Raw genomic sequence first — 21,524 nt, 5'->3', positions numbered from 1 at the left:
AAATAAATAATACACAGGATTATTAACCCATAATGTAATACAATAATAACGATTAGTTTGTACACACACACAACATTTCTTTGTATATGATATTGAGTGAAATGGCAATTATGTATTATCTATCATTAGGGTATAACCTGACAGACTATATACTGTACCTACTATCACTTTTAAAAGCCTGCTGCATTGAAAATTTGAGAGATATTTTAAGAAAAAAAAATGTGTGTAAAATGTGTTACGACAGTGGAAGGTCTTTCACACTGACAAGCCATGCAGACCATACACAGAGTAGTCTCCTCCCCTCTCCGGCCTGGCCTATATTAAGTCTCCATTGAGCTCCACCTCACAAGCACAAGCACATGGAATAGGATAACACATCGCCAAAAACTCTAGCAACAACCGTGATACTTTTACTGGACTCTACTTGAACGCTGTGTACCTGTCTACCTGCCTGAAAGCAGTGTTGGATATCTTCTTCTCAGTGGAATGCTAACTGGAAGACCATGTTGCTGCGGGAGAGATCCGACCCTTGTAAGTGGCAAGAATGTGATGTAACATCCATGTGGATATTTCTATTTATTATTAATGGCAGGAGGAGGGCTGATACATAATCGGACAGTCTTTAAGTATACAATGTGGGTGAGAAAGAGTCATGCCACTATCAATAGATAAGATGAGTAACTAAACAGCGTCCCACAAAGGTCACGTACAAGACCTTTTGATTGCAACAGTATTCCCAACCATTGGCGTCACAGCATTGCACAGGCCACTATATGTTATTCCTCATTCAGTAAATCAGGTGTACTAAAACACCTGCCAGATTGAAATTCAAGGCAAGGGAAAGGTGATTGGCACACTCATAAATTAAATAATATTTTTCCAAAACTTTTAAGAGTTTACATTAAGAGCGTAATTTTAAAATATACAAAGTATTGGCTGTAAAAGATATTTGTGTTATTGATGGCAAAAATTGGAGAGGTGTTAGTGTATGAAGCTTTGGAGTCTGTCCGCAAGAGGGAGATCCTGAAGCATTTTGATTGAGCTCAAACTAAGGAAGAGGAATCAGTCTCTTTAGTGTGTTCGCCAATTTCCTGTATGTGGGGAACGGACACTAAAACACAGGTTATATTGACTTTAAGACAAACAACAACATTGGACTGCACAATCAAATGTTCTAATATTTTCCAAATTTACAAACTCTCATGAATGACAGCAAAACAGTAGCTAACTTCTAATAACAAGATATTTATATTGCTTTATTTTGTTGGCTTATTGCAAATTACAGTGACTTTATAAATTTGGCAAATACTCAGAATTTGCAATGAGGGTTAAATAATTTTCAGTTGAACTGTATATCGTAAAAAGTATTAAATCTATTCCATTTTACAAGGGATGGAATGATGGTAAGTTTACACTGCAAACAGTACATATAGTCATATATTTTAATGGTGTAATGCTTAACTTTTTCTCATTAGGGTGTGTAGGTACACCTATTGTTGTGGCTCAGTGTATACTAGACTATATATTTTACCCTCTTGTAATGTAACATGCAAGCTTGTATGCGACTATTACATAACCATATACCCATGTGAACATGAACAATGAGGCAAAATGCCCGCTTAAACTAAAATGTCAACATTGACTCGACATGTCTAGACAAAAAGAATTGCCGCTGATACCGTCAATCTTATTTAACAATTATCTAAAACGGACCAATAGAGTCTGCCGTAGCCCCCGCCCCCACCCCCAGAGGCATGCAGCATTCAGTGGGCATGCCGAAGCCCATCCCCGCCTGTGTGAGGCATCTGCATTGTGGACCACATGCTCGCTCACATGGTGTGCCTGCGGATGCTGATGTGATGCTGCGGCTGTAATGCTGCTCCCATTCCACCTGTACACGTCCTTCCATTCACATCTAGCAGAGGACCATGCAGGTGCAGTAGAGCTGCAATGTGAATGAGGGGAATGAAAATGCAAGGCTGCCTTCTTTTAAAAAACATTTTGTCACGGTGGACCTAATCTTTGGATTGGATTGTGAAGTGAGTGTTGGCCGCTGAAAGAGAATCAACCTGTGCATTGTGCACATTGCTGCCAGATGGACTTTGCAAAGCTGCAAACCAATGTGAGTGTGTTTATGTGTGTGTGTGGAGGGAGGGGTGTATGTGTGTCTCTATGTACAGTATAACTCTTTCACGTCACTAATGTAATACTACTTGCTGTAATCTGACAACAATATAAGCAAAACAAACACATTTGTTTACATATGTAAGCAGCAGTAGTAATAGCAGAGCAACTCCTAGAAGAGAGGGAAATAACACTCTATTTTCGTTGACAAAAATTGTGAGACTGTTATAATTAATGGGCTGCATGGCAGACAAGTGGTTTGCGCGCAGGCCACACAGTAAGGAGACCCAAATTCGATTCCACCACCCTCGGCCATCTCTGTGTGGAGTTTGCATGTTCTCCCTGTGCATGTGTGGGTTTTCTCCGGGTACTCCGGTTTCCTCCCACATTCCAAAAACATGCTAGGTTAATTGGCGACTCCAAATTGTCCATAGGTATGAATGTGAGCATGCTGTGAATAGTTTTGTCTGTCTATATGTGCCCTGTGATTGGCTGGCAACCAGTCCAGAGTGTACCCTGCCTCTCGCCCGAGGACACCTTGGATAGGCTCCAGCACTATTTGTTCCCTTCACTGTTATGCTTAATTGTTGAAACAACATTCAGTCACTCAGTTTTGAATCTAACACTGCCAAGTGAGCTCAAAACCCTTGTTTGATACATTTTTTGTGTTGTGCCCATAGGCACTCAGAAATCCTAATTTTAAGAATAATCGCTGCATCAACTAAATAATATGGTTCTTTGGTTAGCTATACAGAACCAATAATTGACAGAGACAGTGTTAATCATGGTCCAATTGTTAGATAAAAAGAAATTTGTGTTGTAAAAAATTAAGAAACATTGAGAAGTAATAAGTATTTTTCGGTCGGTGTTAAAGCTTAACGAAGGGATAAAGCTGTAATTGACTAAAACCTGAATACCAACACCCATGTGCAGAAAAAATGTTATTCTTTTAGAAAATAAGATTGCTGTTATTACTGCTAACGTCCAAAACAATGTAACTGTGACAGTGTTTGATTCGCTGTGCAACGTTTGTCTGGGAAAAGCCAAACATAAAAAAAAAGGAGAAAACTTAGTAATTGTGAAATGTTCTACAGTCCCTGAAGGCATCTTCCTGACGTCACTGCGCCTTTAGTAGCGCTTCCCAACCTAAATGGCGATTGCATTCGGTCTGCTAGGCTCCGGGAGCGGAGCGTCCTCAAGCCTACGCGGGGTTTGATTGATTCAATTTCGGTCCAATGCGACGAATACGAACTGTGAGTACTTCTCGCTGATCACGTTTATCATCTCGCTTCCGATAGATTCATGTCAAGTACATTGACGGTCGTCTTTAACGTTGTAACCGCCGATGGCTTTGTGCTCCTTCAGAGAGCTTGTTCCACGTAGTCAGTCGCCTCGCCAACAACGGCCCCTTTGTCTGTGGTACAGACTGCTTATCTTTAAATGTTTCTCGTTTGTTATTTTTTAACATCTATTAATTTTTATTTCATGTCGTGTTGTGTTTTGGGTCTGTGTGTTTTTTATATACCCCCAATTCGAGGTATACTTCATACTTAGCTGCTATCCGCCTAGCTAGCATTCACATTCTTGGTGCATTTCCGCCTGTCTGTCTCATACACACCATGAATGTTTGGTGTGGGCTGTATTACGGTGTAAAACCATTAAATATTAACTTATTAAATTCTGTGTTCAGAGCGATTATTTCACCTTTGAGTGGTTATGAAGACAGTTTGATCCATACCCCAGAGGCGACTAGCAAGCGCCAAGCTGGGGGGATGGGGGTTAGCTGCTATTAACAGCACAAGGAAGACGCCGGTGAATTACTTAAATTCTTTCATCTATGCTCTTGTGAACCCCATGTGTGTGTTTTGAAATGTACTTCTAAGGAGTGCTATCAACGTTTGGCACTTATCGCGTTCTTTTTCCACTGTCTTTCAGGTTACAGTCTAATAAAATGGAGGACGGTTTTGATTGCGACTGTGGCGAGCTTGAGCCACCTGATCACTGAGGCTGAGAAATAACTCCATTCTAAAGGCCAGGCTCTTAACCAGTTAGTTTTCAGTATCCGGATACGCCATAGGAAAATTATATGTCAAGTGTAATAAATACAGAAGTTAAGAAAAAAATGTGCAAATCGGCACATTGCTCATGAAGCTGCTCAGGACCAGTTATACACTGAACGTATGCGCACTGTGAGGATGCAACTACAAGCTTTTAGAGCCTAACATTTGTCAGTGCATTTTGAATTGGCTTCATCTGACATTCCACTCATTCCCACAAGCCGCTCTGTTAATATCCATCCCCAAGAGTGGATTTGGAATTTTAAATTGGTCCTCATTCAAGATGAAAAAGTTTAACTACGCTATTGTGTCCTGCATCTGACAGTGACGACTACACAGGGGAAGAGGTAGAGTACAGTGGTAGAGGAGGGTTACCGCAGGCTCTGAGGCTCTTCTACTAGTATTAACAAATTTGAGAAGACCAAGTGGAGTTTGGTGTAGGAGCCCTAATCGTTATCATGGCAGAGAAGTTTGAGTCTCTAATGAACATCCATGGCTTTGACCTGGGCTCTCGATACATGGACTTGAAGCCCCTCGGATATGGAGGAAATGGCCTGGTATTTTCAGCAGTTGACACAGACTGTGACAAGCGAGTGGCTGTGAAGAAGATTATCTTGACTGATCCCCAGAGTGTCAAACACGCCTTGCGAGAAATTAAGATTATAAGACGCCTGGACCATGACAACATAGTAAAGGTAATGGTCTCACTATACTTGGATATACTTTTTAACAAAGATGACATCTTTGTTGACCCACGTTTCTTTGTCCTTATCTAGGTTTTTGAAACTTTAGGCCCCAGCGGTCGCAGGCTAACTGAGGATGTGGTATCCCTGACGGAGGTAAACTCTGTCTACATAGTGCAGGAGTACATGGAGACTGACTTGTGTCAGGTGCTGGAGCGAGGTCTTCTGTCCGAGGGCCACGCCAGGCTCTTCATGTACCAACTTCTCCGGGGACTCAAGTACATCCACTCTGCCAATGTGCTCCACCGTGACCTCAAGCCCGCCAACCTGTTTGTCAACACAGAGGACCTGGTGCTGAAGATTGGGGACTTTGGTCTGGCCCGCATCATGGACCCCCACTACTCCCACAAGGTACGAGTCTGGCAAGGAAGAACTGTCATCAGTTGGTAACAAGCAAGCCTGTCTCGGCTAAAAGTCTAAAAGCTTCAAATTACCATGTGGTGTTTATCACCCAGTAATGTGGCGTTCCCAAGGGTGACGCAGTTTCATAGCAGGAAGTAAACAAGACGGGATGTGGTTCCATGAGGTAATGCCTCTGCTTCCCTTCTCAGGAGAAGTGAACCTGTGAAAAACAGTGGCAATATTATATTTTCCTTCTACAACAGTACACTGCTCAGAGGAGTACACATTTACTCTGAGGTATTCATTTTACATTGTTAATTGTGGTCTGAGTTATGCAACTAAATATACAGGAGCTATAAAATGAAACACATCTCAGGCTAATGTGTACGGTGCTTTTTCTTAAGATGCTGGTTAAGCAAAAATGCTGTGTTCCAAACCAGATGTCGGTAAATAAAACCTGCCTATGAGCTTGTTTTTTCTTGTCTGAAGCACTGTTGTAGGTTGTTTATCTTAAGTATGAGAAGGTGGATATATTGCCCTATGTAATTGTAGCCAGGTGGAGGCTCTTTTATTGGCCTTCTGTGTGTTGTTACCCTTATAAAGGGATGGATCAATTCTATTTCTGTTATGGTGGTGTGATGTTGAAATGTAGGTTGGGGAGCCCCTTGCTGTCTCCCTCAGAGCTGTGAGACAGTCACTCTCACGTGTCACAGATTAGTCATTGGTCTGTCTGAAGTCGGCCCATGTGACTGGACCCGTGTGGTTGGCCCTGCTTCATTCATTGCACAGCGAGAAAGAATCCTGCCGCTTTTCACCGTGCTGACTCACACAAAACATGTTGGTCGGAACTGCTCATTTCAGACAGCTAACTGCTGCTGCTATGAGAGTCACATTTTCACTTGACTTGTGTGTTCACTCATGAGTCATACTGTGGGGAGGGACCATACACGTCTTTCCACTGTAGTAAGAGGAAGGCAATTGCTCGCATTGGCTGGCAAGAACAGAACTTTTGTATTGACACGCTGGTATTGCCCCCCTTCATGTGTGCAGTTTTACATGTATGCTATTAGAAATGGTCATATATGCAGGTGGATTTTTAACTGCTTGCTCTCTTGTTCAAATGAGAGCTGTTATGTTTTGTCTGCCTCTGTTATAACAATAGCAGTGTGCTGGTGGGGGAGGGAGAATGCTGATATCTCCACTACCCAGTTTTTCATGGCACAAGTCATTTGATAGCACATCTTGTGTTTCAGGCCTAACGAGGCTTGTTTTAAAATTAACCCATCACCCCCGGAATCATACTAAGCTCTCCCGCAGGCACAGGGTGTGTTGGGCAGTTCAGCCGATTCACTGTTGGCAAGTTTGCTTTTGCAACTACTTTATACCTTCTCTCTCTGGTGGATCCTACAATAGAATGTATGCTCTTTGAAACTCCTGTTTCACTTTACCAACAAAAAAAGCAACTTGTATTTGCATGTCGTGTAAACGCACCGTGTCTTGGAAATGGCGCGCATGTAGCGAGCAAAAAGTATCACGGTATGTTTAAACATGGCCCTGCTTTTTGGTCTCGGTCCTGGCACATTAGTGGTAATTTTAAGGATTTTGTAACCAGAGTCAACATTTTCTAAACCAAATTATTTTGTGTTGGCTATGGCAGTTTGTAGGGGAGCATGTGGTTGAGGTGTCGGAAGCCAGGAGTGGTTGGACATTGACATGAGCCACTGCACATTTTTAGAAATCTTTTTTCGGTTGACAAGAACTTTTTTCGTACATCTGTAAATACCTATGGATGTGTTTTGCGTTTTTCATGAGAGCTACTAATAAAAGTCTTATGCATCTTGTGTGTGAATTTCAGAGACATGGGCAATTTATTTCTATCCCAGCATGGGGCAACAGGTCTATTTTCCTCACATCTGCAGCAACAGCCTGGATATGATGAAGACAGGAATTGCAGAAATGCGAATCAACAGAGGGAAGTGGTGACAAATCCAGTAAAGGCAGCTTAGACTAGCACAGAGCTTGTCTGGCTGTGGCTCTTTTGCGATTGCAACGGCGAGGGGTGACGTTATAGATTACACATCCGCAAATAGTTCAATAGATGATTATTGTTATGTTCTATTGCCGATTTATAAAAAAAACAACAACAAAGGCTAGCAATTTTTTTTCTGATGAAAGAAATAGTATAAAGTTTCAATGTCTCTGTAGTCAATATTCTGTGGGTCTTGAAAGTTCAGCAAAAATGCCCCAAAAATCTAGCAGTAAGATTTAATAAAATAAGTACCTGACTCTTGAGACTTGAATTAATCATGCTTGGGTTTGCTGTCAGTGTTTGATTTCCCCCCTGCTCTGAGAAGGTAAGCTGTGTGTGAACCTTCCAGTTGTCCCTTGCGGCTTGGCATCATGAATGACAAGAATTCACGTGCAGTCCTCTGACGCACACTCAGTGTGTGCTTGTCCTGTTGCAGAGTGAGAGTTGTTGACGTCTTTAGTGTTGCCTGAAACTGAACCAAAAGTTGATCATTTCACATGTGCCTATATAAAAGGATGTTGTGATGCAGATAAGATAAGATATGCCTTTTATTCATCCCTCAGTGGGGAAATTTGCATTGCACAGCAGCAAGAGTATATAGTAGAGTTGGGTGATATAAATGCTTGTATCACAATAATTTTAGGATGAATCACAGTATGACGATATATAAAATGTAAATTCAGCCGAGTCTTGTAAAAGAAGCAGCAAACCTTAAGCCAAATAGCGAAATACACTTGTCTCAAATTGTAAAGCACAGTATTAGTGGTAACAAACTAGCTAACTTATCTAATGGGATGTCAGCCTCTGCATACATTGCTACTAAATCTTCAACAAACTGTAATGCCTGTGCTTGTGATTGAGGAAGATATAGTCACCCATGCAATTCCAATTGCAGATGGAAGATATTTTTATGACACTATTGTTTTGTTTACGCAGACATGGGGTTAATGCCGCTTTTACTTTGAAGCACATAAGTGTTTTTCGTGTGTGGAGAATGTGTATTTACGGCGAAGATGATCTATGTTCAAAAATAAACGTGCTTCTGGTATTTTTTTCACTCAGAACTTCCACGTCATCCCGGGCATTTCAAAACGTTCCTCACAGTAAAGCGTAAAATGCAAATGGTGAAAATATATAAGTCAACACAACCACACAAGCTAACACTTGCTAGCTTCCACTCACACTCGGTAAGCAACCAAGGTTTGAGATTCGAGGGTTCACATGAGTTCTTGCTCCAAGAATCCGGCTTAATGTACAACCCAAAACCTCACACACACTTGACCCATTTATTCAGCCAGCAAGCAGCTTGCCTGAAACCAGATCCCTCATATGATCCACAAAAATTATGTTGGCGATTTTTTTTTTTTTATGACTTTCCTGGTGCTTCAAAGGCTATTCGGGGTTGGTGATAAGCAGTTCATACATTGAGACCAGTTTAAAATTATTCATCTCATAATTATTCTCACATGGCCACTGTAAGACTAGACTGATGCTCAATTTATTAATGTGAGAAATATAAAGTTTTTGAACCACTAACTGGTAAACTGGTAACTTTTAGTATGCAAGCTTCCTTGAAGTCTGACTGACTCATCTGGCCACACCTACAACCTTTCTATATCTGTCTTTGTGGTGAAAATGTTCCATTGAAATTTTAAAGAGTGGATTTTGAATTATCCTCTAATGTACTGCTTTCAGCAAGTGCAATTGGTTCCTTAGTCCAGAGTCCACTGTGCATAGAGTTCCCCTTAAGCAATGACTTCACACTCAAGATGTATGCCAAAGGAACAGGTGGGCCTATGATTGCAAAGGCATTTAGCCACTCAAGACCTGAAGAAAGTCCTTTCTATAAAAGTGTTGCGGTGATAGTGCCAAACAACCCAAACCACTTTTGAGTAGTTTTGTCCTAAAAAAAAAAGAGAGGGGCGTGTTGAGCAGGGGGTTGGCTTGAGGATAGCGTGACATTGAAGTATTTGCAGCTAATTTAGGGTAGAAACAGGAGCCTTGTTCAGTGGTGAACTGACCATTTTGGCCCCACCACAAACTACCAGAGCATGAGGTGAGGAGGAGAGGCCAGTGAGGGTGTAGTTTTACCTCCACTCTACCCCCCCCCCCCTTTTTTTTTTTTACTGTGTGTGTGTATACACAGACATGCACACACGCAGGTCAACTTTTGTGTTCACTGTTCTTGTGCAGATTGGTGTGTGTGACAGGGATTATGCAGCTCTCGGAGTGCTGACAGGGCCAGCACGTGTGTGACCTCCCTCCTTTCAGTGACTCTCCTCTTTGCACTCTTTGTCCAATTGGCATGTTGTCCTCACGAACCTCATAGTGAAGGGACATATCACGGGTTGGGCATCGTTTCAATTTGAGCGATTCTGGTTTCTCACGTTTCTCATTTCTGATTCTCATCAGAGGTAGGGTCATGAAAGTTTTCATGGTTTAAATGAGGGTAATAATTTCTCTTATGATTTTTTTAAAACGATATAAACTTTTTATGAATTATTTTACTATGGATTTCCCACAGGGCTATTTTCAACCAGTATATAAATATCAAAGCATTGAACTTTATCACGTTCCCTCTATATAGGAGTTATACATTCTCAAATATTATTTTTGAAAACTTTTTTTAATTTGATTGTTAGCAACTGCTACTGTTGATGCTTGTTCTTCAGTTTCTACCACTTATTAGCTTCTGTTTTGTTGTGAATCACATCTCTGCATTTGGTGACCCTCAGCATGAATGTCACCCAACAACAATGACAAGAGTTCTGCCACTTAGCGCTACTGCACATGTGTATAACAAGGAAAACAATTGTTAATGGAGTCAATCTTCTAAATGTGCATGCCTTTTGAAGAAATATTTTACGTAAGAACAAATTTTCACTTGCTAATAGTGTTTTACTAAACATGAAAACTACAAGGACACGTCTTATCACACCGGCGCCAATTGATGCTAATGGCAGCTATCATTAGTGCCAGCTGTGCCATGATGTTTAAAGTTGCCCAACTTTGAGAATACAGCTTGTGCCTGTGGTTTCAGCACATTGAAGGCCAGTTCCAACTGAGATGAATAACACAGGACAATTTCCACGTAGTTGCCACTTTCTCTCATAACATAGGATGGTATGATGGACTAAAGTAGTACAGTATTTTAGAGGTTTTGAAACTGGGACTTTTTCGCACTGTGGTATATACTTTGAAACCGGTAACCGGTCCATACCTATTTTCCCAAACTTCCCACCCCGAACATAGACACACACACACTCTCTCCCACCACCTTTGTACTAATTTTGTGTGTCTCACTCTGCTGCAGGGTCACCTGTCTGAAGGTCTGGTCACCAAGTGGTACAGGTCGCCCCGCCTGCTGCTCTCTCCAAATAACTACACTAAAGCCATTGACATGTGGGCTGCTGGTTGCATCTTTGCTGAGATGCTTACTGGGAAAACACTCTTTGCAGGTAAATGTTGACTGTTTGTCCTACCATATTTGCTAATAAACTTTAAAGAATTTTGCTTTTAAGCGTCTTGACATGGTACTGTGTTCCTGGTTAGGGGCTCACGAACTGGAGCAGATGCAGCTTATACTGGAATCCATCCCTGTACTGCGAGAGGAAGACCGACAAGAGCTCCACAGCGTGATACCTGTCTTCATCCGTAACGACATGTCAAAACCTCAGACACCACTGGTCAAGTTGTTGCCTGATGTCAGTCCTCAAGGTAATTTTTTTCTATTCACTCAAGGTTATGCTAGGTAGATGCTACAGTAGTGGAATTAGGGTTGGGCAAATGCTGCCATCGTGAGAAGGAATGTGAGTGTGGGGGAAGTATTTACTCGGCGGACCTTCCGACGTTAACATGTTGAAATGGCGATAAACGGCAACAAAAGTGTGAATACAAGCTAGTAGGGATTTCCTTAATTTAGGACAGCAAGTAGTTATGTGCATGCGCAACCCGGGCTTGATGAGTACATTTTCACCACATTGTTTTAATTCTTTAATGTAAGGAACATTTTACAACATCCTGTGATGTGTAGATTCTGAGTGGGGGGAAAAAAACAAGAGAATCACGTTTATTTTGAACGCAACTCGTCTTAGATGCAAATTCTCCACACACTACTGTGACCGTCCTTCAAATTAAGAGGACTGTTTGCCCCATGTCTGCGGAAACAAAACAAGAGTGTCAAAATAGTAAAAATATCTTCCATGTGCAGTTGGAACTGCATGGGTGACATCTTCCTCAATGACAAACACAGGCATTACAGTTTGTTGAAGATTTAATAGCAATGTGTACAGAGGCTGACATCCCATTAGATAAGTTAGCCAGTTTGTTACCAATTATTAAATGTGATTTACTATTTGAGGCAAGTGTATTGCATTGTATGGCTTAAGGTGTAGAGTTTTGTTTTTTTAAATACAAATTTAAATTTTATATCGTCACATTGTGATGCTTCCCAAAAATCTTGATATATGCTAAGGTCCATACCGCCCAACCCTCAATGGAATAAAACTGGCATCAAGGCTTCATCTTTTTAAATATAAAACCTTGTTTCTTCCCTTGCCTTCCCCCTCCTTCTGTCCATGCACAGCCCTGGATTTCTTAGAGAAGATCCTGACCTTTAACCCCATGGATCGTTTAACTGCGGAAGAGGCTCTTGCCCACCCTTATATGGCTGACTACTCCTTCCCCTTGGATGAGCCTATCTCTCTCCATCCTTTTCACATTGAAGATGAAGTTGATGATATCCTGCTCATGGACCACAGCCACAGCCACACTTGGGACAGGTATGTTACTATTTCTCCTCTGCCCTGCTCTTTTTTTTTTGGTCACCAAAATTTTTATATTGATCTTTAAAAAAAATCCAAAAACATTATTTCATTTCTGTTGTTCAGTTCCTGTGTTTATTGTTGTTTTGTCGCCGATTGGATGTAAATTTTGTCCATTTTAGTCCATTTGTCCTCAAACTGGGCCCCTGTAGCTACACCATTCAACATTTTCAAAATTCCGCTGCTTACTTTCATTTGTTTGTCCACACTTTACAAAAGACGTGTAGGTCAGACAGCCAAAAAGGTTTACAAAAGACGTGTAGGTCAGACAGCCAAAAAGTTAATATACCTGTATTGGTTCATGTGCCTCTCTTATGAGCCACTGCTTGTTTTTTTTAAAGCCGGTATCATGAGAGCCAGTTGTCAGAGGCTGACTGGCACTTGCACAGCATCCATGACCCAGATGAAGTCCAAGTGGACCCAAGAGCCCTCTCTGATGTAACGGATGAGGAGGTGGTTCAGGTGCGTGATCAAATACTTACTATTACTATAAAACATTCTCTTTCTAGGTGATGTCATGGTAGGAAAGTAACTTTATAATTGTGAAATTTTAGCAAGACATGATGGCGGTAAAGTACTTGCTCTGCTGACATGTGCCTGTGGTGTGTTGCAGGTGGACCCTCGGAAATATGCCGACGGAGATCGGGAAAAGCTCCTGGATGAGCCATCCTTTGACTACTCCACTCTTTTCCCATCAGAGCGGTCGTGGCAGGATGATCATCATGAAAATAAATACTGCGACCTTCAGTGTAGCCACACATGTAACTACAAGGCAGTGTCCCCTTCCTACCTGGACAACCTGATCTGGAGGGACAGTGAAGTCAACCACTACTATGAGCCCAAGCTCATCATTGACCTCTCCAACTGGAAGGAGCAGCAGAGTAAGGACAAGGCAGACCGCAAGGCCAAGACCAAGTGTGAGAAGAATGGGCTGGTGAAGGCCCAGATTGCGATGCAGGAGGCAGAAAAGACCCAGTGTCCAACGGAAAAGGACAGCGAGCAAGAGAAACATCAGACACAGCCGCAAAGTCAACAAGGCTTTGACTTTGACTCCTTCATCGCCAGTACCATCAAGTTGAGCCTGCAGCCTGAGCCTTGTCAAGAGATGGCACTCAATGATGTGGGTCTTCTCAACGAGCTCAACTCTTCAGTCTCTCAGCTGGAGGCCCCTAGGACAGGCTCCATGTCCAAGTCCATAAGTCAGGAGAAAGAGGAGAAGTGCCTGGTGAACCTGGCCCAGTTAGGCAGTGGAGGCTTTGCAGTTGTCAGCGGTGATGGTCCCTGGCCTGCGCACACATGGGAGAGCTTCGGCTCCGGTGAACGAGTCGCAGAGAACGGCTGTTTAATAGATGAAGCATGCTGGGACAGTCACAAAGAGAACCACTTCCAGAAGGAGAGCACTTACACCAGCTACCTGGACCGCCTGTTCAGCCGCAAGGAGGAGGGAGTTGGTGCATCTGTGGCCACCCTGGAGACGGTGTCCTTGGAGGCCAGGGAAAGCGAGCTGGGTGAGAGTTTCCTTAGCAGGAGCACAGAGATCGTGCTGAATATGCAGCTGGACTCTCTGGCCCTGCCTGGCTTTGACAGCGCCGACGAGCTGCCTCTAAAATCCATCCAGGCGTCCCTCACCCCCTGTGCTGTCAAATGTTCTCCTCAGATCGCCCACAAAACCTACAGCAGCATCTTCAAGCATCTTAACTAGAAACAACTCCTTCACAGTGCAAGATCTTGTTTTGTTTGTCCTTTTTTTGTTATATGATATGATATATTCTACTTGAAATCATTTCATACATTTTTTAAATATTATTTTAAAAGTAAATTTTATGAGTTGAGATGGGTGATTTTCTTCTTCTTAAGGAGTTTTTGGTCACTCTGAGCCTTGATGCCCAGGCCTTCATGGGTTCATGTCTACGCCCTCATTGCTAAACTGGCCTGTCACTCGCACACTTAAGTACTGTAGACAAACAGAAACTAGGCGGGGTGAAAGATGGCTTTAGGAGATGTATGATTTGGCTGTTAAGGTGTGACAAAGAAGGAATGGCTAACGATAGCATTGCTGTCTGCTTTGTGCTTTGTTGAGGCCATTTCAGAGATGTAGGAATAAGGATGGATTTTTTTTTGGTTTAATTTTGATATGACGTAAACGAAAGCTTCCTTTTACAGCCCTTTCATACTGTAAATGTGACACATGATGCCAGCAGCAACCATTACCGTAGGCGTTAATGTAATGTGTTATCTACCTCAAGGTAACAGCCGCGAGAGACACTCTAAGCCGCACTAGTGCTTTACACACATGACCATCCTCGTACCATGAAATGAAGTGGTCGCATAGATGAAATCTCTCACTTCAGCATTTAACATAGTGAGGTGTTTTCAGTAATCATTATTTATTTCTAGCAGATGTGCGATATTTATTTTATCAAAATTTGTGTTATTTCAATGTGATTATTGAAGAGTGAGGAGTTAGGCTGACCATTTTCATTTCAGCACTATTTGGGTGTCCAAGTGTTCCTTTCTTGTTTAACGGTAGGAAGCACATTCATCTGTTCTGTTGGAAACCAAGTTGAGGCTTTCTATTTTCCATCAATGTTGTCATAATGGATTTTTTTTTATTTATAGGTGCATTCTATTGCTAGTGGAAAAACAATTATAGTTTATAGCGGCGCCTAAAAGTCTTAATTTTTTTTTTAACTAAATGTAATGTATAAAACATTGCGTGCATGGAGGCAAGAGAAAGGTACATTCAAAGTAAAGTTAATGGTGAGTATAACGTGCGTCTGTTTTTAATTGTCTTTCTGTTTGTTTTGGTTAAATTTCTATATTTTTTCCAAGCAAGCATGATAATTTAGGTTAAGGTGTAGCATGTAGGACACATGGACTTTTTTGTAATCATTGGTTCCCCTGTTCTACAAAATGTAAAAATAAAATTACTGGCGAAGAATCTAGATGCCTCTTCATTGGTTCTGTTCAGTGGAGGTGGGGGGCAGACTTTTCCCCCTGCCTTACGTAACCAATGTGTACTTTTCACCAAGGTCTGCAACAGTCATTCATTGCCATGTAACTCTAGCAGGTGTAGATGCATATGACACCCTTTTCACTGGGCATGGACACATACACACACACACTGTACATTTTCAAACACTGATAAAAGCCAAGTTGCCGGGGATGTGTTTGGTGAGATGACATTTGAAAGTGAATAGGCTACAGATGCTTAATTCCGTCAACAAAGGGCAAGTGTTGCATTCTCCATCTCCAAAAATTGATTCACTAAGATTCATCCTTATGTGAAACATTACCATGTCTTTCTCTTTTCTACAAGTTCCAAAACAGAAAAACAGCAAGTATGTGGGAGTTAATGGCAAACTCTCCTTAACGCAATAGTAATTTGATGATTCTTACTATAAACAATCAGCGGTTAGAGCAGCACTTCCACTGCAGTCTGCACACAGTAAGGGGAAACTACCGCTGTACCTACGGAGTCAAATATCCAATGTGAAACTAACTTCATCACCGTGGATGTGTCTGCATGGTGGAGTTCCATGTTCTTTTTGCAGGAGATAGGGGTCGAGTGGCAACCAGTGATGAAGCGCATTACTGCACCTACCGTGTTGATGTGTGGCCCTCAGCTATGGCTGTGATACGGTAACCGGATTGGACCGTTCTGGTGGAGGCCGATATCTGATCTTCAAAATACACTGGATTGGCCGCTGATCTTGATCCTGAATCCGTCCAGACATCCCTACATAAAATAAAATGTTTATTTTTTGGTGTCAATACCAAAAAGTGGCCCAGGTTGCTTTAAAGTGTCTCCTAATACAGTATGTATTCGAAGTTGGAAACTACAGTACATATTTATGGGATGTTGTAGTCTTCAAATCCGTGACCTCAGATAGGAAACGCCATAGTCTAAAGGTTGAAGAATTTTGGGTCATGTGTTATCAGCTACTGTACAACTGTGCTGGGTGTTTTCCCACTGCTGTTACTTCCTGTCAGGAGAAATGAGGGCAGCTATGTGTTGTTTTTGTGGTCTCATGGAAAAAAACAGGTCCACTGCAATGCTCATTTTCTGCCCTTTGTATCGAGATGTGGACTCCTATAGAGCAGCTACACACAAACTACAGAATTCTTTCTAGATCTTCCAGAATGTGCCACCTATTCCAGCATTATTTCCTTGGATTTCAATAATTGGGCACATAATCCTCTGGGCACACCCACTCTGGTGGGTGCTGTGATTGGTCACACTCCCAAGCACTACGGAGTACTGCCAAACCCCACCTTCTAATTTTGTTGGTATAGTATTTGATAATGAATGAAACTGCTATATTTCTGGAGGAGTAACACAACGCCTCGCCATAAGCGTTGTGAGTGACATCCCAGCGTCACAACAGGTGCCACTGTAAAACAATTAATTTGTTTCCAAGTTTCCAATTAATTTTGCACCAAAATTCACATTTGTCTCCATGCTACCTCCGTGCAGTCTGGAATGACATGGAAATTCGGAATGTATTTTTTTATTTCTACTCAACTCTAACTGGACTACTTCTCTTGTGAGATGTACTGTACCTCGTTGGAGGTAAAACTCATGTGAAATGCTTAAGATCTAACACCTACACAGATGATATGTTCTCCCACTTGGGCTGGCCGAGTGGCTGCTGGCACCTTCTAATCCCTCTCAGCCTGTTCGGTGGCACGGCCTCATCACGTTTGAAATGAAATCTAAGAAGACCCGGATAAGCAGGTCACCTCTGCAGCCATCAGCTGACAACTGCTTCATACGTATACTATTCATCCAAGGTCATGAATGGTGGTGGAAGAATGTGCCAAGCATGGACAGAAGCAGGAAGCTCCTGAAGTAACTTCGGATACGTCGACAAGCAATGCCAAGATTGGCAATTGAAAATATGACCAGTGCTAAAGCTACTGGCCGCAGTTTACTGTGTGTCAGACTGTGTGTCCATATTCTGAGCTGTGTGGCCGTGAATGCTAAAGTTAGAACACAAAGTGCTTTTAAAAATAGACATCGGTTCTCACAGTTGAACACTTTAACTACTGTTGAGGTCAGAGAGTTGTCTTGATGGCTGCATCATTTTACATGGCCTATGGGCAGCATGCAGGACAACAAATTCACTCATTTAACAAACATCTATTTGAAGTGACCACTGTGGCTAAATGAGGTCCACAAGTATAACTACAGATACTTTTAAAATGGAATAATGCAATAAAATTGGATTATTAAAGGGGTTATATTATGCTCATTTTTCGACCCTTTGTATGTAGTTGTGGTGTCCTATAGAGAAGCTACACACAATAACCCGCACAGAAAACTTTTTTGCAGAATCTGCACTGATTCCAGCTGTATTTCCTTTGATTTGTGTTTCCTACCAAAACCAAAACTTTGCTGCGATTAGTCACACGCCCAAAGTGCTTCCTAACTATGAACCATATAAGGAAGTCCACCCCTCTGTGACATCACAAAGGGGCAGTTTTACCACACCTTTTGAAACACAGCGTTTTGAGCCATCCCAAACTTCTTTCAGGGCTCACTTTCAAATGCACAAACCTCTTTCGGTCTCCTTTAATATTCACCTGTGGGCTAATGGTAAAAACATACAATTAGCTATATAGTCTTAATAGAATGATAGCCACCATTGAAAGTTGAACCATGACAAAGTAAATGACCATGGTATTATCTTATGCACGGACGAACAGAAGCCCTTTTTAGATTTATAAAACTTCCAATATGTGTTCAATCCCTAGATAATCTCTTGGATCATCATGACATGGATGACAGACGATCCACAGTCAGAGGGTTTAAAATAAATTGACCTTGGCTAGATAAATGACCGCTAATAAATGAAGTAGTGGCTAGTTCTAGCTAAGTGCTCATTGACAAGCAGTGGGAAGAATATGTAGATAATAGCATTCAGTCGTAAATCATCTCAAAAAGTTTTACATTAGGTAAAATACTGACAAATTGAATTAGTACATTTGTTATTTACTTCAGTACTGGTTTGATCAGAAGCCATAATCGTTGCTTCAAGGCTTCCATTATCATGCTGATGTTATAAACATCATTTCTGTGGTTATGCAGTCAACTTGAAAGTGAAAGACAGAGAGGCACTTATCAGTTGTTCTCATTTTCTAGCAGTGTGACCAGTTTTCCTAACATGCTGAGACTGCCTGCATACGTTCCAACACAACAATAATCACCCCTCCTGTTTTCCATAACAAAGTTGACCTTTATCAGAATATTTCCACTCAACTTTGTACTTCAAAAATACTCCTGTTGAATATGAATTAGAGTTGGCTCTCATTTTTATGTACTGGTATAGATGGAAAATGACTAGTATAAATGACGAACGTAAATAAGCTAATAATAAGTGATGACTGTAAAGTTATCCATGCAGGGTGTACTCCTGCCTGCCATGGAAGAAAGAAGAACATGAAGACAAAACTGTCCAAAGATGACATCATGATACCCAAGAACATGACACAATACAAAATGCTCACTGGTGGAACTGATGGAAATCTTGATGGTAAATAAAGAAAGGAATCACACAGCCAAAGTTGAGCTTGTAAAAAAACTTGTGTGGGCGTTGGGAAATTGTTGAGATTGTTTGTGTACTATGTCCTCACGGAGGTTCGATGTAAGACAAATTGGAACATGCTATTCTTGACAATTCATTTGTGCAAAAACTGAAACTATTACTAAAACAAGTGTGGTATTTTTAGTCAATTTGTGTAGCATGTTAGAATGTAAGATCATTTTCACTTACTGAGCAAGGTTAATTATTTTTCCAAAAAGCCAAAAAGTGAAAATTAACTAAAAAGAAGCTTGCAAGAAAAAAAAATCACGTAACAAGGGAGTCTACCATGTGAATTTTGGGACAGACTAACTGGTTTATTATGAGAAAATACATTAATCCATTCACATTATCCATAGCAGCCGTATGAAATGAGTTAATAAAAACTGGCCCTCATACCAACTGGCTAATAATCCCAGGGGATTCCAACAAAGATTCTACACCTTTGAACTACCAGCCAAACGGCTGCCAGTGCACATCATAGAAGCTCTTTTCAAAAGGGGGCAAAGCTGGTATATTAGCCAAGCAAGGAAATTCAAAGATGTCTGGGTTTCCGCTACATGTAATGGATCGTGGTTGGACCGCCACAACAAAACAAAAGCCGCCACATCTTGAAAATTATGGAAACGATGCTAGTTTTCATACAATGTCACCCACGTCATAAACGTCACTTTATAGATGTTGGGTGACATCTGTCATTCGCTCTTGCACCTCAGCAGGCAGAGGCACAGCCACACACGGATAATGCAACTTTCATCTTTATTATTACGATTATGGATAAACTCACTCAGCGGTAACATGCCTATATCTATAATAAAAGTTATCCGGTCTGTAATAACGGCTACTGATGTAGAACAAAAAAGTCAACTATTTCATGGCTGTGCTTTGCATTATGAACACCACTATAGAAATGTATGTTTGCTTACAATTTACATTTTCCAATTGTGAAATTGTAGCCGTTGCTGAAACCTTTTTCATATGTGGCTTTGACTTCGGTTGCATTGTCTTTTGAATAATCATTTTTTTCACTCTATCATCACACATGATGGATGCTGTATTAAATGTGAACAGGTAACACGCAGTTTTTTGACAAAGACCGCCCATCAACTGTTACAGTATGCTAATTCACCTGAAACTGACAAAACAGCCAAGCGTCGCCGCCTGGTTTCAGGTGTGCAACCCTGGAACTAGTCCAACCTGTGCCACCAGATGGAGAAGTCTTGGAGAAGAGCCCCACAGCCTTAAATGTAGTTTGAAAATATAGAGTCTGTTTAAACAGCTGATCCATGCTGCTACTCAGTGTTTCAATCATTTGTGACGATAAAACTACTTTGTTTGCAAGCGACAGTTCTATTATATTGTGGAGGATTTAATGATATATGATGCCAGGAAAAATATATTTTTTGATGATACTAAAATGTGGCCAGACTTATATGTCATAAATACTGTACAAAAATGTAAGATTTGTTGAAATTGTTAAACTCAGATGTAACATTCATTCATTTATTCATTTTCTACTGCTTCCTCATGAGGGTCGCGGGGGTGCTGAAGCCTATCCCAGCTGTCTTTGGGCAAGAGGCGGGGAACACCCGGTACTGGTCGCCAGCCAATCACAGGGCACATATAGACAAACAACCATTCACACTCACATTCATACCTATGGACAATTTGGAGTCGCCAATTAACCTAGCATGTTTTTGGAATGTGGGAGGAAACCCACGCATGCACGGGGAGAACATGCAAATTACACACAGAGATGGCAGAGGGAGGAATTGAACTCGGGTCTCCTAGCTGTGTGGCCTGTATGCGAACCACTCCTCCATGCAGCCCGCAATGGAATATATTTAAGTTTTTGTTTTTTTCATCACAAATTCTGCCTTTGTCAAAAGTGCACATATGAAAATGTGTATAAATCCCATAGTTTCAAACTTCTCTGTGAATTCAGCTTCAAAAGGCGTTGTAAAACTGCCCCATTATGATGTCACTGAGGGGCGGAGTTCCTTATATGGACGTGTCTGTAAACCAGACAGACTCTGCCTCTTCCGCTCTTCCCCAACCTCTGTTCCTCTGTTTACTTGCTAGCAAAGCCACATTTGCTTACAAGTCCTAAAGATGCCACCATCAGGCACCTTCAAGTAGCTGAAGTTCCTGATTCCCTACCAGCAAAAGAAATACATTTTAATCTGTAAACGACATTTCACACTGTGTCTGTTGTGTGAAAGTATGGCTAGCTGGACTAGCGGACAAACTTGTCTGACGCCTTTCCAAAGTTACTTGGTTGTGTGGAATGAGCATGCAGTAAGTAACAATTTATCAGGGTCCTGTATTTTGTGTAAGTCATGGAGCAAAAAGCGCTTGCACTGTCAGAAATTGGGTATAAGATCCGATGTGCGCCAAAACTCAACATGCATCACAGTCTAAGAATGAAACTCATAAACTGTGCAGTACAGCTCTTGTATTAAATCTCATAAATGTTGTCATTATAAGTAATGTTGGTACTTTAAATGTGTACTGTAAATATTGAATTTATCTGGGGGACAAGTACCAGATGAATCATGTGGAAACAAATAAAAGGAGTCGTTAGTGTGAAACGTCTTTCTAAAAGTGAATGCAAACCCAGGAGTCCGACACAAAAGTGTACATGTGTGTCATGGGAGCTACTTTGTGTACGGATTGTTGTGTTCACAGGTTGCCAGGTAGCAAGGACCCCTGGAGAGCTCCCTCCGCAGAACATTTTCTAATGTGTCAAAGACATGTATCACCGAGCACACACACACAGAGATATTTGTACAGTACACACTTTATCAGACGCCCTATAGGAT

The 21,524-nt window shown here is 41.5% G+C and overlaps 1 protein-coding gene across 3 annotated transcripts; it reads left to right on the top strand.

Moving 5' to 3' along the window:
* Positions 1-339: 339 nt before the first annotated feature.
* Positions 340-15,059, top strand: mapk6 (mitogen-activated protein kinase 6). Of its 3 annotated transcripts, none has more exons than XM_058088601.2 (8): positions 340-531; positions 4,060-4,876; positions 4,958-5,275; positions 10,609-10,753; positions 10,848-11,012; positions 11,881-12,076; positions 12,460-12,580; positions 12,732-15,059. In XM_058088601.2, exons 2-8 carry the CDS (start codon positions 4,640-4,642, stop codon positions 13,818-13,820), a joined length of 2,271 nt encoding a protein of 756 aa, XP_057944584.2. In that variant the 5' UTR covers positions 340-531; positions 4,060-4,639; the 3' UTR covers positions 13,821-15,059. The 3 variants fall into 3 exon arrangements, with proteins under 3 accessions (XP_057944584.2, XP_057944585.2, XP_057944583.2); XM_058088602.2 differs by lacking the exon at positions 340-531 and adding an exon at positions 1,685-2,122; XM_058088600.2 differs by lacking the exon at positions 340-531 and adding an exon at positions 3,211-3,377.
* Positions 15,060-21,524: the final 6,465 nt, after the last annotated feature.

This window comes from Doryrhamphus excisus, linkage group LG13 (genome assembly GCF_037039965.1).
Source record: "Doryrhamphus excisus strain RoL-2023G ecotype Guam linkage group LG13, RoL_Dexc_Guam_v1.1, whole genome shotgun sequence".
Classification (NCBI taxonomy): Eukaryota; Metazoa; Chordata; class Actinopteri; order Syngnathiformes; family Syngnathidae; genus Doryrhamphus; species Doryrhamphus excisus.
Note: the sequence above shows the minus strand (reverse complement) of the source record. Positions and strands in the feature narration are given on the sequence as shown.